The 13,274-nt window shown below is 42.4% G+C and overlaps 1 protein-coding gene across 2 annotated transcripts in view; it reads right to left on the reverse strand.

Moving 5' to 3' along the window:
- The window catches only part of LOC124719995, a 517,761-nt gene that overhangs the window by 394,756 nt on the left and 109,731 nt on the right, over positions 1-13,274 (reverse strand). For both annotated transcript variants that reach the window (XM_047245223.1, XM_047245222.1), the window contains exon 7: positions 3,900-4,122. In XM_047245223.1, the coding sequence (XP_047101179.1) occupies positions 3,900-4,122 (223 nt within the window). The remainder of the gene's footprint in view (positions 1-3,899; positions 4,123-13,274) is intronic.

Here is a 13,274-nt window from a genome sequence, read left to right on the forward strand (position 1 = left end):
AATACTCCTTCATATTCAACTGTCGCCAAGTAGACAAATCAATTTAAATTTGGTCGGGAGAGCTTAGACGATGATCCGCGTAGTGGTCGGTCAACATGTGTCACTACTCCAGAAAACATTGCAAAAGTGCACGAAATGGTCACGGAGGATCGCCGATTGAAGGTGCGTGAAATTGCTCACACCTGCCAGATGTCATCTGAAAGGGTATTGAGATGGGTGTTACGATAAATGAAGGAAAACCCCCAGTTGGGAAACGGGGCCAAAATTAGTTGGTTATTGTAGAGTTACAATTTACAATTTCTTTATTGATTACTTCAACCATTAAAAGTCATTTCCTTATCACTTGACCAGTAACAGATCCAAAAAAGCTAGTAGGCATGACTGCCTTTTCAAAACAATTTACTTTACAGTTAACGGCCAAACCATTTTACCTAAATCCGACTTTGATAAAACATTTGACAACAAATCAAAATTTTCCAAGTAATGAAACTAAAAACTTTACTTTACCGTTAATAGCCAAGCCATTTTACTTAAAACAGACTTTGATAAAGCATTTAATAACAAAAATAACTTTCCAAGTAATGAAACAAAAAAAACACCAATTTGCATACAATTTCGCTACCGAACATGTAGGGAACCAACTTCTTTTAAACTTTGGCACAACAAGATATTAAATTATAAGGGCTCGCTTACAGGGAGGCAGAACTCGCATTTTCAATGGATGCCAAGTAGATTAAAACAATCAAAGTAAAGATACAGTCATTCACCTTTTACAATAACTACCAATTTTAATGCCACGTAATTTTAAAAACCTACCAATGAAAGAGAAACTTAACCTTTCTAAACAGTGGCCAAAAACAGTCAGAGTAAAACACGACCATTTAACATTTTACAATAACTAACAACTTTAATACCACGTCCTGCCACCAAAATGTCCTGGGATAGAAATAATTAACCGACCGGGTGTAAGGGCGGCCACAATTGTCTCCCGAAGAATGCTCAGGCTAGAAGCGGACTAACAGAACCACAACGCCTCACATTCAGCAATCACATCGACCTCACGGGAGGCCAGGGGAGGAGGAGGAATCAAATCAGGAACCACAATCCCTGCCCAAAAATACACTTCCTCGCAAGCACTACTAATAAGAAGCCAAAAGATCACTGTCTATAGTTAAACCGGCGACAGGGACAGGAAACCCGAACGCAGGAGGCCACAAGGCAGGAGAGACGCTGCTTGCACAAACCAAAATTCTTCAATTAACATTTAAACCTTTAACCAACTTAACTTGCAGTTTAGCAGAGAAACAGCGGGTGAACTCCGATGCAAAGGTTCCTCACATCCGACCGTGTCCACGTCGCCAGCGAACCCAACCGGGCACAGTCACGCAGCCACGCGCTCTGTCACCGCAGCCCTCGTCTTCTCTGCACCCACGGTGGCGAAATACCACCCCTCAGGTTAGGCGAGTTACTAGTCCGTCATTCCCGCCTCCAGACGGAAAATTTAAAGACGTCCGTTGCCGCTCCCACCAAGTAGTGACTCGGAACCACAGCCGTGGCCCCCGGGTGTTCGCAGCAAGAGCTTACAGTCTTGTCCCGTCAACTCGTCCCACTCGTCTCGCACCGCCAGTATAGACCACGCGGCTTCTCGGAACAACAGCCAACTCTCAACGGCCACGCCACGCCGCGGTCTCAACTACGACATTTTCTAATTCCCGATTTTAAAAACCCGACCGACTGACTCGTCACCAGCCGGCCGCGGTGATCTAGCGGTTCTAGGCGCTCAGTCCAGAGTCGTGCGACTGCTACGGTCGCAGGTTCGAATCCTGCCTCGGGCATGGATGTGTGTGATGTCCTTAGGTTAGTTAGGTTTAAGTAATTCTAGGGGACTGATGACCATTGATGTTAAGTCCCATAGTGCTCAGAGCCATTTGAACAATTTTTGACTCGTCACCGCTAGGCAACCAACCGGCCATCCCCCCAACGATCTAATCGCCTTACACAAGGCTAACAGGAAGCAACGACTCGAAGATCGATAAGACCAGACACGCGGCCAGAGGGGAATCTCAACAGAATCGTACGCAGCATAACGATAAATATGAAAGACTCAATTAACGATGGAATGGAAGGACTCAGAACAATCTTTACAGCGCGATATATGTTGAGAGCCGACACACGGCTCAGGTATATCACATTTTATCTGAATAATTGGAAATGAAAAAAATTACCTACAAGATTGATGCCACGACTCTTAACGCTGGATCAGAAACGCACAAGAATGAACATATCGGAGCAACGTTTGTCCCGTTTTAGGAGAACGAAGAAGAATTTCTGCCCCGTTCTGTGACCACAGATGAAACCTGGGTGCACCACTATACCCCAGAGACAAAACAACAGTCAAAGCAGTGGAAACATGCTGATTCTCTGCCACCAAAGAAAGCAAAGACAATTCCTTCAGCAGGAAAGGTCACGGCTTCAGTGTTCTTGGATGCAAAAGGGATTCTGTTTGTAGATTGTCTCCCCACTGGGCAAACAATTACTGGAGAATACTACGCTAACCTAACGGACAAATTGCAACAAAAAATAAGCGAAAAAGGCCAGGTTTAGCGAGGAACAAAGTCATCTTCCATCAAGTCAATGCGTGCCCGCACACATGTGCCGTCGCCATGGCAAAATTACACGAACTAAGGTATGAAACGTTGCCACACCAGGCTTATTCACCTGATACGGCTCCGTCAGAGTTCCATCTCTTCTCAAAACTGAAATTTTTTTTTTGGTGGACGAAGGTTCACTTCAAACGAAGAATTGATAGCCTGAGTTGACAACTATTTTTCAGACCTGGAGGAAACTCATTTTCGAGATGGGTTCAAGGCACTGGAACATCGTTGGACCAAGTGCATTAATGTAAAAGGACAGTACATTGAAAAATAAAATAGTTTCAGTGATGTAAGTACTTTTTTCTATTCCGTTCCGACAACTTTTCAAACCACCCTCGTACACTGCATTCGTTTAGAAGGTTGGTGAATAATAAACAGTTGTGCTGTAAATAGTGTCCTCTATCACGGTCACTATACCTCCCAAGCAGTGGAAAAGTATGTAACGTTGGCAGTAAAACTTATACAAAAAATTTCAGGACAGCACTACGTTTGGTTGCAAGAAGAACACATCTATGGCTGGGAAGTGTAGCACTCAACAAGTGAATTTATTTGCAAGCAGTGTAGAAACATATTTGAGGGAGGTGGATGGTTTAAATTCACTTGCGACAAACATACGATTAGAAACCGAATCAATGGCCATTTTTGGAGAAAACGAATGGGCTGTTCATAAAAATAAAATACTTGCTAAACATAAAGGGAGCTTAAATTTCAACACAAAAGCACAGTTATAGATGTTACATGGAGGTAATGCAAATTTTTCTATAGTGCTGTTCAATCTCTCATTCATCTCATGTACCTCCCATCACCTCCTACAGCAATGTGTGGAAGTATTTTTCTACTTTTTAAGCTTTGTAGATCTCACCTACATGTCTTGAATGTGACGTGTTTGATTTGTTTACTTCAATTAACGACGTTTCTTTCGTTCTTATAAGAATGCTAAACCCTAGCTTGTAAACAGGGATTATTGTCTTTTTCTTACAGCACTCAAGTAAAGAGGAAGAAAACTGATGAGTAGAGCATACGTTCATCATGTGTAGTTTATGGGAAGATAACATATTTATACAGACGTAATTCCATTTTTATTCGTTTCTTGAACAGGATCTCACTATCCGTTGCTACAAAATGTAAGGATTTATTTTGTTGTTAATAGTCTCTGCATACACATTCAGCGAGAGAATGTATCGGTTTGAGGATATTATTGTACCTAAACAGTCTACAGTCGCTGAGATGCAGTAAATTACGTACCTGTCGTATATGAAACACGTTGTCTGAAGGAATATGAATTCCAACTTTGTCCACTTGTAATGAGTAAGTTTTGACCAGAGCTTCTGAGTACAGTTTCTTCCGTACTCGGATAGAGACGCTTAATAACACTTGCTTCGGTAGTGTCTCCGTCATATAGATATCCAAAATCCGTATCGTAATTAAGGCGATACCGTTCATGATAATTACTCGCTTCGTGCAATGTCTGAAAAAGAAAATGCCCACAAAAATTACTTAGGATATCACTTTAAAGGATGCAAACAGAGGCAAAAAGAACAAATCATTCATAGAGAAATATAAAAATTTAGATACCAACAGTGTATTATTATTTCACATTTTAATGACTAAACGTATGTTAAAGAGGAGTTATCTACATTATCATTTTTGGCTTAAAGCCAGCAAAACTCTTTAAATGAAAGAACACAAGACTTCCCTTTTCTGATATTGCTAAGCATTCGTTTTTGCTTTTCGGCTTCCAAGGATAACGCTAATGTCAACCTAATGCTGGAAGTCCAGTCCAACTGCTTTTGGTATATGACTGGCTGCAAAAGTCTTCTGCCTCCTTATATTAAATAAATTCCTGCAGACTTACGCAACTGCCTTTGCACCATTTTTCCTAGACAACTTAAATTATCCATCGACAGTACGCAAGTTTGATAGGAATTAAACAGACCAGTAACAGAACACAAGGCACTTATCGAAACATTTAAATTCTTCATTAACACGCGAGGATAAGCACCTGACGTGTCCAGACAGAACATACTGGGATGGTCGTGTTATATAATTTATATAGTACCAGAAATTATCGGCAATCACTTGTAAACTTCCCAGCTAAACACCTTTGCTAAAGGACTGAAGAAGGACTCACCCATGAGAAGGTGTGCATATCTGAACCAAAGTAAGGTATTTAATTTTGATACAGCCTGCCCCTTGAGACATGCTGTGTGGGGGAGGGGGGGAGGCTGGTGGATATGGCAGCAGAATTGAATTCGTAATTAGTGGAGTAAGGCTAGAAAACCGTAATGTCACACCCTTCATAACCTGGTTACCAAATTGCAAATTCCAGCAGGATAACGCAAGATCCCAGAATACGGTTCACGTCTCTCATAGCTTGAAGAATTTACGGATGCTAGACTGGCCTGCTCTGTCCCCTGTGTGGCTCACGTGGTACATGTCTGGGATGAAAGCGAAATCCACACACACTACCATCCCTGTATGTCATCAGCAATGTTCATGAAATGAATAAGCGTGGTCTATAGATACGGCTGTTCTTTCACTCCACATCGAAAACAAAATTTATTCGTGCCTGTAGGGATTATACCTGGTACTGATATTGATAATGGGCATCAGTCCTGAGTGGTACAATAGGTTTGCTCACTTAATACTGTTACGTGGTGAACATCTCCAAAAAGTTTGATCGAACTGGATAGGTGCTTCATGGTATAACACTTCTCATTTCAGTCGCTGTACAACATTTACAATGTAAAGTCTCAACGCTTTTCGCTTCAGTGACTTGGTGGAGGTATATACCCTTCCCAACAAAAATGAAACACAAAGGGTACATACGCCGCATGCCTTACTACCGTTATGTCGCTACTTGTATTTGATTATATTTTTTATTGCGCGTCATACTCTATATTTGCATCAATGAACGATATAGAAGTGCGTACGTCATAAAAATGGATCACCTTTCAGAATTTCAGCTACAGCTTAGGTCGAGTAAGATGTATTTTAGTCTTGCCTGTCCCCAGTGCTGCCAAATGCTCCAACAGAAACGACACCCTGGTTCAGTTTCCTTTCTGTTGAGAGTGAAACAAAACTGTACGGCGCGTAAGCATTACCTCGTTACAAGTTTAACAACATTAATCTCCTTATCTTACACAACAGACAGGTATGTGTTAGTGTGGACACGTGTCGTAGTGTACGGAAGTGTTCTTCTGCATTCATTAGAACTCTACAGTTTACTGTCGATGTTTTCATTTCCAGAGGGGACTACGCTTTAATGCTTTCAAATATTACTTTCCCAAATTATAATATGCTAAGAGATGAACAAAAAATAATTCCTACAATTAACAATGAAGGCTCTCTCTGGCATGGCTCTCTCTGGCATGGTGAATGGGGATTCGGTGCCTAACTTTGATAGCGTCAAGACATATATCAGTGGATGACAATAGTTAATTTTCAACCATCGAAGTAGAGTCATGTACACTTCACTTTTATTTACAAAAATGAAACTGCCCGCCGCGCGGAGTGGCCGCGCGGTCTCAGCCGCCATGTCACGGACAGCGCGGCCGCTCCCGCCGGAGGTTCGAGTCCTCCCTCGGGCATGGGTGTCTCTGTTGTTCTTGGCATAAGTTAGTTTAAGTTAGTGTGTAAGCTTAGGGACTGTTGAGCCCAGCAGTTTTGTCCTTTGAGAATTCACACACATTTGAACATTGGCGCTATGTACAACCTTTATTCGCAATTTTTTTTATGGAGGGATGTATATTTAACGTAACAGACTCACAGCAATTAGCTTTGCATACCATTTCTCCTACCTTTTCAATTTGCTCCTCTTATTGATATTATGCCCCAGATATCATTAGTTATTAATTTATTGATTCAATGATTGTTTTCCCTAAATTGCATCAACGTCAGTGACTTCCAATATTGTGTAACAAGGCAGAAGAAGTGAATGCTAGATCTGTCGTAGACTGTACTAAAAATCAGTTACTTACTGTTATTCTGCCCATTTTCTTAAATACAAGAAATTTTTCTATATGATTTTTAATGTACTAAAATTTACAAGACCATTGTCTGAAAGTACTTGCATGGACTGTAGTGTTATATACAACTTCTAAATGGTGGAACTACTTTTAGGTAGTTCCCACACAGGGAAGTGTGGTAGGTCCGCTGTTGTTTTCTATCTACATAAATGACCTTTTGGATAGGGTGGATAGCAATGTGCGGCTGTTTGCTGACGATGCTGTGATGTATGGGAAGGTGTCGTAGTTGAGTGACTGTAGGAGGATACAAGATGACTTGGACAGGATTTGTGATTGGTGTAAAGAATGGCAGCTAACTCTAAATATAGATAAATGTAAATGAATGCAGATGAATAGGAAAAAGAATACAGTGATGTTTGAATATTCCATTAGTAGTGTAGCGCTTGGCACAGTACGTCGATTAAGTAGTTGGGCGTAACATTGCAGAGCGATAGGAAGTGGGCCAAGCATGTAATGGCAGTTGTGGGGAAGGAGGATAGTCGTCTTCGGTTCATTGGTTGAATTTTGGGAAGATGTGGCTCATCTGTAAAGGAGACCGCTTATAAAACACTGATAGTACCTATTCTTGAGTACTGCTCAGCACTTGGGATCCCTATCAGGTCGGACTGAGGGAGGACATAGAAGCAATTCAGAGGCGGGCAGCTAGATTTGTTACTGGTAGGTTAAATCATCACGCGTTACGGAAATGCTTCAGGAACTCGGGTGGGAGTCTCTGGAGGAATGGAGGCGTTCTTTTCGTGAATCGCTACTGACGAAATTTAGACAGCCAGCATCTCCGGCTGACTGCAGTACAATTTTACTACCACCAACTTACATTTCGCGGAAAGACCAGAAAGATAAGATAAGAGAGATTAGGGCTCGTACAGAGGCATATATGCAGTCATTTTTCCCTCGTTGTGTTTGGGACTGGAAGATGCTAGTTGTGGTACGAGGTACCCTCCGCCACGCACTGTATGGTGGATTGCGGAGTATGTATGTAGATGTAGATGTAGAAGTACAACAGGCTACCAGTTTTATTATGCAAAGTACCTTTATTGCACTATGTACATGTTTCCATTACTGGCCAGTCTCGACGCTTGGCCGCTTTCAGATGTCTGCGAATACAATGCCAAAAGAACAGTAAACAGGTGAGACACATTGATGAACCACCCTACGCTTCCGTATTACGGTTCTTGTCACATTATTCACATAACGAGGGTGATGCGCGTCCCACATTTAAAACCTGTTTCCTGCTATCTGGAGACTGATATTAATTCCTACAGACACATATCGAACGTTTACATACACACATAAAGAAAAGTTTTTGCATCACCCCGGTTCCCAGAACTCCTGAAGACAGACTTTGACTGTGGATATTGTATCTCAGACAGAAACCCCTGTGACTGTTCAGAGCTCTCACTAAACCCGCCCAGAGATGTAAACAACCATGCATGAGTAGCGCCTATTAGACGGAGGGGGTCCGACAGTCGTTCCACCAGGAAGGAGGTACACGGCCCGTGTTGTCTGTAGTTCAACCGTGCCTAGACGGTCAATACCGCGGTTCGATCGCGTCTGCATTGTTACTTTGTGCTAGGAAGGGCTCTCAGCAAGGAAAGGGTCCAGGCGTCTCGGAGTGAACCGAAGCGATCTTGTTCGGACATGGAAGAGATACAGAGAGACAGGAGCTGTCCATGACATGCCTCGCTTAGTCCACTGCAGTGGATGACCACTACCTACGAATTACAGCTCGCACGAACTCTAACAGCATCGCCACCATGTTGAATAATGCTATTTATGCAGCCACAGGACGTCCTGTTAAGACTCAAACTGCGAGCAATAGGCTGCATGGTGCGCAACTTCACCACCGACGTCCATGGCGAAGTCCATCTTTGCACCACGACACCATGCAGCGCGGTACAGATGGGCCCAACAACATGCCGAATGAACCGCTCAGGATTGGCATCACGTTCCTTTCACCGCGAGTGTCGCATATACCTTCAAGTAGACAATCGTTAGAGACGTGTTTTGAGGCAACGCGGTCAGGCTGAACGCCTTAGACACACTGTCCAGTGAATGCGGCAAGTGGAGGTTCTGTGCCGTTTTGGTGTGGCATTATGTGGGGCCGACGTACGCAGCTGTTGGTCACGGAAGGCGCCGTAACGGATGTACGATACGTGAGTACCATCCTCCGACTGATAGTACACTATTTTCAGCAGCAGATTAGTGAGGCATACGTCTGCATGGACGAGAATTCGCGCCCCCATCGTGCACAGCCTGTGAATGAGTTCCTTCAGGATAACGACATCGCTCGACCAGAGTGGCTAGCATGTTCTCCGGACATGAACCCTATTGTACATGCCTGGGATAGATTGAAAAGATATGTTTATGGACGACGTGACCCGCCAACCACTCTGAGGGACCTACGCCGAATCACCGTTAAGAAGTGTGACAATCTGGACCAACAGTGCCTTGATGAACTTGTGGATAATATGCCACAATGAATACAGGCATGCATCAATGCAAGAGGAGGTGCAACTGGGTATTAGAGGTACCGGTGTGTACAGCAGTGTGGATCACCGCCTCTGAAGGTCTCGCTGTATGGTGGTACAACATGCAATGTGTGGTTTTCATGAGCAATAATAATGGTGGAAATGATGTTTATGTAGATCTCTGTTCCAATTTTCTGTATAGGATCCGGAACTCTCGGACCCGAGGTGATGCAAAACTTTTTTTGCTGTGTGTAAGACTGTGATAAACAACTGTTCAAACTCTTCAGATGTCCCTGAAATAAATTCAATTTTAGGGACGAAAATACCATTTCACATTTTTCGAAATTATTACAATTATCTAAATGGATAAAAGTAGACTGGTCAGATAACTAACACAATCAGAAACGCAGGACGCAGTGTAGAATAAACAGTAATGTTACAAAGCAGACTCAATGAGTTGGCTCATGCCTTGAGTGTGTGGAAGAATCATTGCAATGATAGTTATGTTCTGGAAATATTGGGGAGAGCGAAGTAGCTGATAAGAAACATGACCCAAATGCAAAGTAATTACAATAATTTTATGAGAAAGAAATGCAAAGAACTGAAATAAAAGATAATTATGAAATGAGCGCACAATACTGCATTAATAGCAAAGGATTATAAATTATTCTGTTTCACTGAGTACATTTGACTGACAGAAAATTTATTGGAACAAGGGATAAAAGCACAAGCAGATAGCATCAACGACATTAAAGGAGAGATTCGGGTAATTAGTGACACTGCACAAAGTGTAAGACGTCGTGGTGTCCTGACCTTCATTGCTTACATATTCCGCCCTCGCAATCATATTCCGCACATCAAGATGCTTCATTCGAACCCAAACTCGATAAGTTAAAGTCAATGTTGTATGAATTCATGTAAACGATATGCAAATAACTAGTAAATCGCAAATGCGCAATGAGATTGAAATACTCGAGGCTTGCGTACGCACACACATTCCAGACATGACGGTCACTGGAGCTTTTAGTTCGGGAGAGGCAGACCGCGCCTGGGAGGCCAGTCACTTCAGAGGACGATTCAGCTTATCTATGACGGCCGATGACCACCCGTGGAGCGGACAGCATTTGCCCGAGTGAAAGGGGAGAACGACCCCGTGTTCGCCTTAAAAGCAAATTCCGCTACATTGTGTGGGAATGCCCAACCTACACATTCTTTACAAACATAGCATGCAGTTTCAGAGGTTTTCACAGGGAGACAGCAAACGCCAAACGCCGATGCTGCAGATTTCCGGATTGGTCGCCTTTAACGAAACGTCATTCTCCCGTTTTAGAAGAGTAATGCTGATTGACAGACGATATTTCTGACGCCTTGAGCTGAAGGAGTAATGGAAGAGACAAAAAGATATACCCCTTCACGTCTGGTGTGGAGAGGGGCCGTTCCGTTGTAGCTCGTGGAACGAGAACACGTAACGAGAGTGTATGCGCTCGTACGTGTACTCAAAAAGCGAGGAACAAGTCTCTCCTCAGTACTTCACTGGGAGAGCACCTTTCTCGAGAGCTAATCGGAGTGCGACTCTATATTGAGTCCTTGCGATTAAGCGTAGTTTACTGTATTGGCCGCCACACTTATTGTGCAGTGTCAACAGACAGAGTTACAGTTAAATGCCTGCGAGCGAATTTTTGAGTGGCATCGTGGTGGACTGTTTATCTGACCAGTGTACCACGCCAATAGGTAGACTAGGGGCGAATAGGAGTCCTTGACTTCATCAAGGCGTAGGGAGAGTTTGATTGGCGAAGGTCAATCCAGATAGAACGAGAGTTACCTTATTTGTCAGCAACGAGCGGCGCAGACAGCAGTCATCGCAGCTTACGGTATTGTGTGCTACAGCTCTTGCGAGCCCCATATTTCCTCCACAACAGTACACTTCACTGCATTTCACACGTCACAGCATCAACCGTAACTAACAACACTCTACCAAATAATTATTCAAGTTGAGTAGGCGCGACTCTCAGCCATTCTGCCAAGTCAATAACAATCTTAAACTTTGTATAAAAATTTCATTAGTAAATCCTATCCTTAAGGGGTAACTTCACATTCTGAAAAGAACACCAAAATAACTTGTTCAGTTCATAAATAAAAGTGCCATTGTGATTTCTCAGAATTTTTTCAAAATAAATAATAAATTTCGTTAGTTTCATGTTTTTCTTACACTAACTAGCACTACTCCAGTACCAAAGTATCCCACTAGTTACGTAAGAAATGTTGTGAATTTTTTGTGTCATTTCCTTCCAGTGGACGACTCCAGAAGATTTTTATTGCTAAAAGTTTTTCAGGCATTTCTATTTAGAACGTTAGGAGCGTCTGTCTGACTTCTGTAGTAGTGTGGGGGTGGAAATGGCATCTTGCAGGAGCCAAAGTGTAAAGGGTACATCTCTGATTAATCCGTTGCGCGGAATGACAAAATAGCACTCACAGACTCACAAAGGGATTAAAGGAATAGATTAAGAATTCGACAGAGTAAATGCAAAGTAAATTTAAATATTTCAGAAAAAAGTGAATAACTTTGGTGCTGGAGCCAAAAATATTCTAGTTATTTAGAAAAAGGAATGCTGAGAAGAGAATGAACCTGAAAACCATTTAAGAATCAAGTCAAACCTGCAAAGACAAACAACTGGGTGTGGAGAAGTGCTATGTCTGCTAGAGAGGGAGTTGAAGTTAGGTGGGTAAAAGGGATAGATAATAGAGAAAGAAATCGAGGAACTGTAGAAAAAGACAGCATTAGTTTACTCAGTTGCTTAATAAACTGCACTATGCTAAATGAGATTTGGAGGGTACATATGTGGGAGGCATGAGCTCAGCAGGAATGGTATCGTGTAGTACAGTGTGGTATTGTTTTATTAATTAGAAATGTAAGGCAGTAGGGATTTTACATTCTGAACTTTCAATACGGCTGTTATAGAACATTTATCAAGTAAATGGCATGAAAAATGAAAGGAAATTTATTTTGTAGAAGTCTATTGCAGGTTAATGGCGTTTCATGCACTTGTGGAGCGAAAAAGAAGCTTCGCAATTTTAAGGACTTCCAAGATTAAACTATGGTAGCTCACTTTACCAAAGGAAGACCAAGAAGAGCTAAAATTGAGTTTAAGAAGACATCTGCTTAAAACGAGCGTACTATGTTAATCGGATACTACTTTGAAGAAATATTAAAGAAAGTGTAACACCTATGTTGTAGCTCAGATACTGAAAATATAATAGAAATTTCGTGCAGGTAATTATATACATCCACATAAATAGGCTGTAAGCCAAATGACTTTCAGTGGCAGAGCGTACTTCTGGTACCACTAACTGATCCCCTCTTCCTGGTTCCATTCGTGAATGGCTCGTTGGAAAAATGATTGTCAGTAAGCCTCTGTATTAGCTATAATTTCTCGAATTTTCTCGTTGTGGTAGTTTCACGAGACGTATGTCGGAGGAGGTAATACGTTTTCCGACTCCTCCCGGAACGCACAGTAGTTCTCACAGTGACGCACAATTCCTCTCATGTGGCGCCTGCCACTGGAATTAGTTGAGTATGTCTGCAACGCTCTCGCACCGACAAAATAACCCCTCCCTCCCTCTCTTCTCCCCCCTCTCCCCCCTCACTCTCCCACTCACTCTCTCTCTCTCTCTCACTGTGTCTCTCTCTCTTCTATCAGTCCTAGTAGGTAATGATAGGAGATAGATAAACTGCGCTCAGGAATCGGTCGAACAAGTTCGTCTTGTGTGGAAGAGTTACATTTCCCTCAGAGTCGCCCTCAATCTACTATCTCCTTTTCGTGCTATTTGTGTTATCTGGTCACTCCGCTTAAGATCGCTTCGGATGGTAACTCCCACACAGTTTATAGAAGAATAACTTCTTATCAATAATTATGCAGAACTGCAAATTTTTTTCCTGGATATGTGTAAAATGTTGCATTTATTTACATTCATGATGAACAGGCAGCCCATGCACAAACGTTTTCAATCCTTCTATCTAAATAATCGAATGATTTGAAGGACGCAAATGAAGCAACGTCCATCTAGACGTCAGCAGTGTATCATTAGGGACAGACCTCCTAGGGCTGGCACCCCTTGCCTCCCCA

This window comes from Schistocerca piceifrons, chromosome 11, assembly GCF_021461385.2.
Source record: "Schistocerca piceifrons isolate TAMUIC-IGC-003096 chromosome 11, iqSchPice1.1, whole genome shotgun sequence".
NCBI lineage: Eukaryota > Metazoa > Arthropoda > Insecta > Orthoptera > Acrididae > Schistocerca > Schistocerca piceifrons.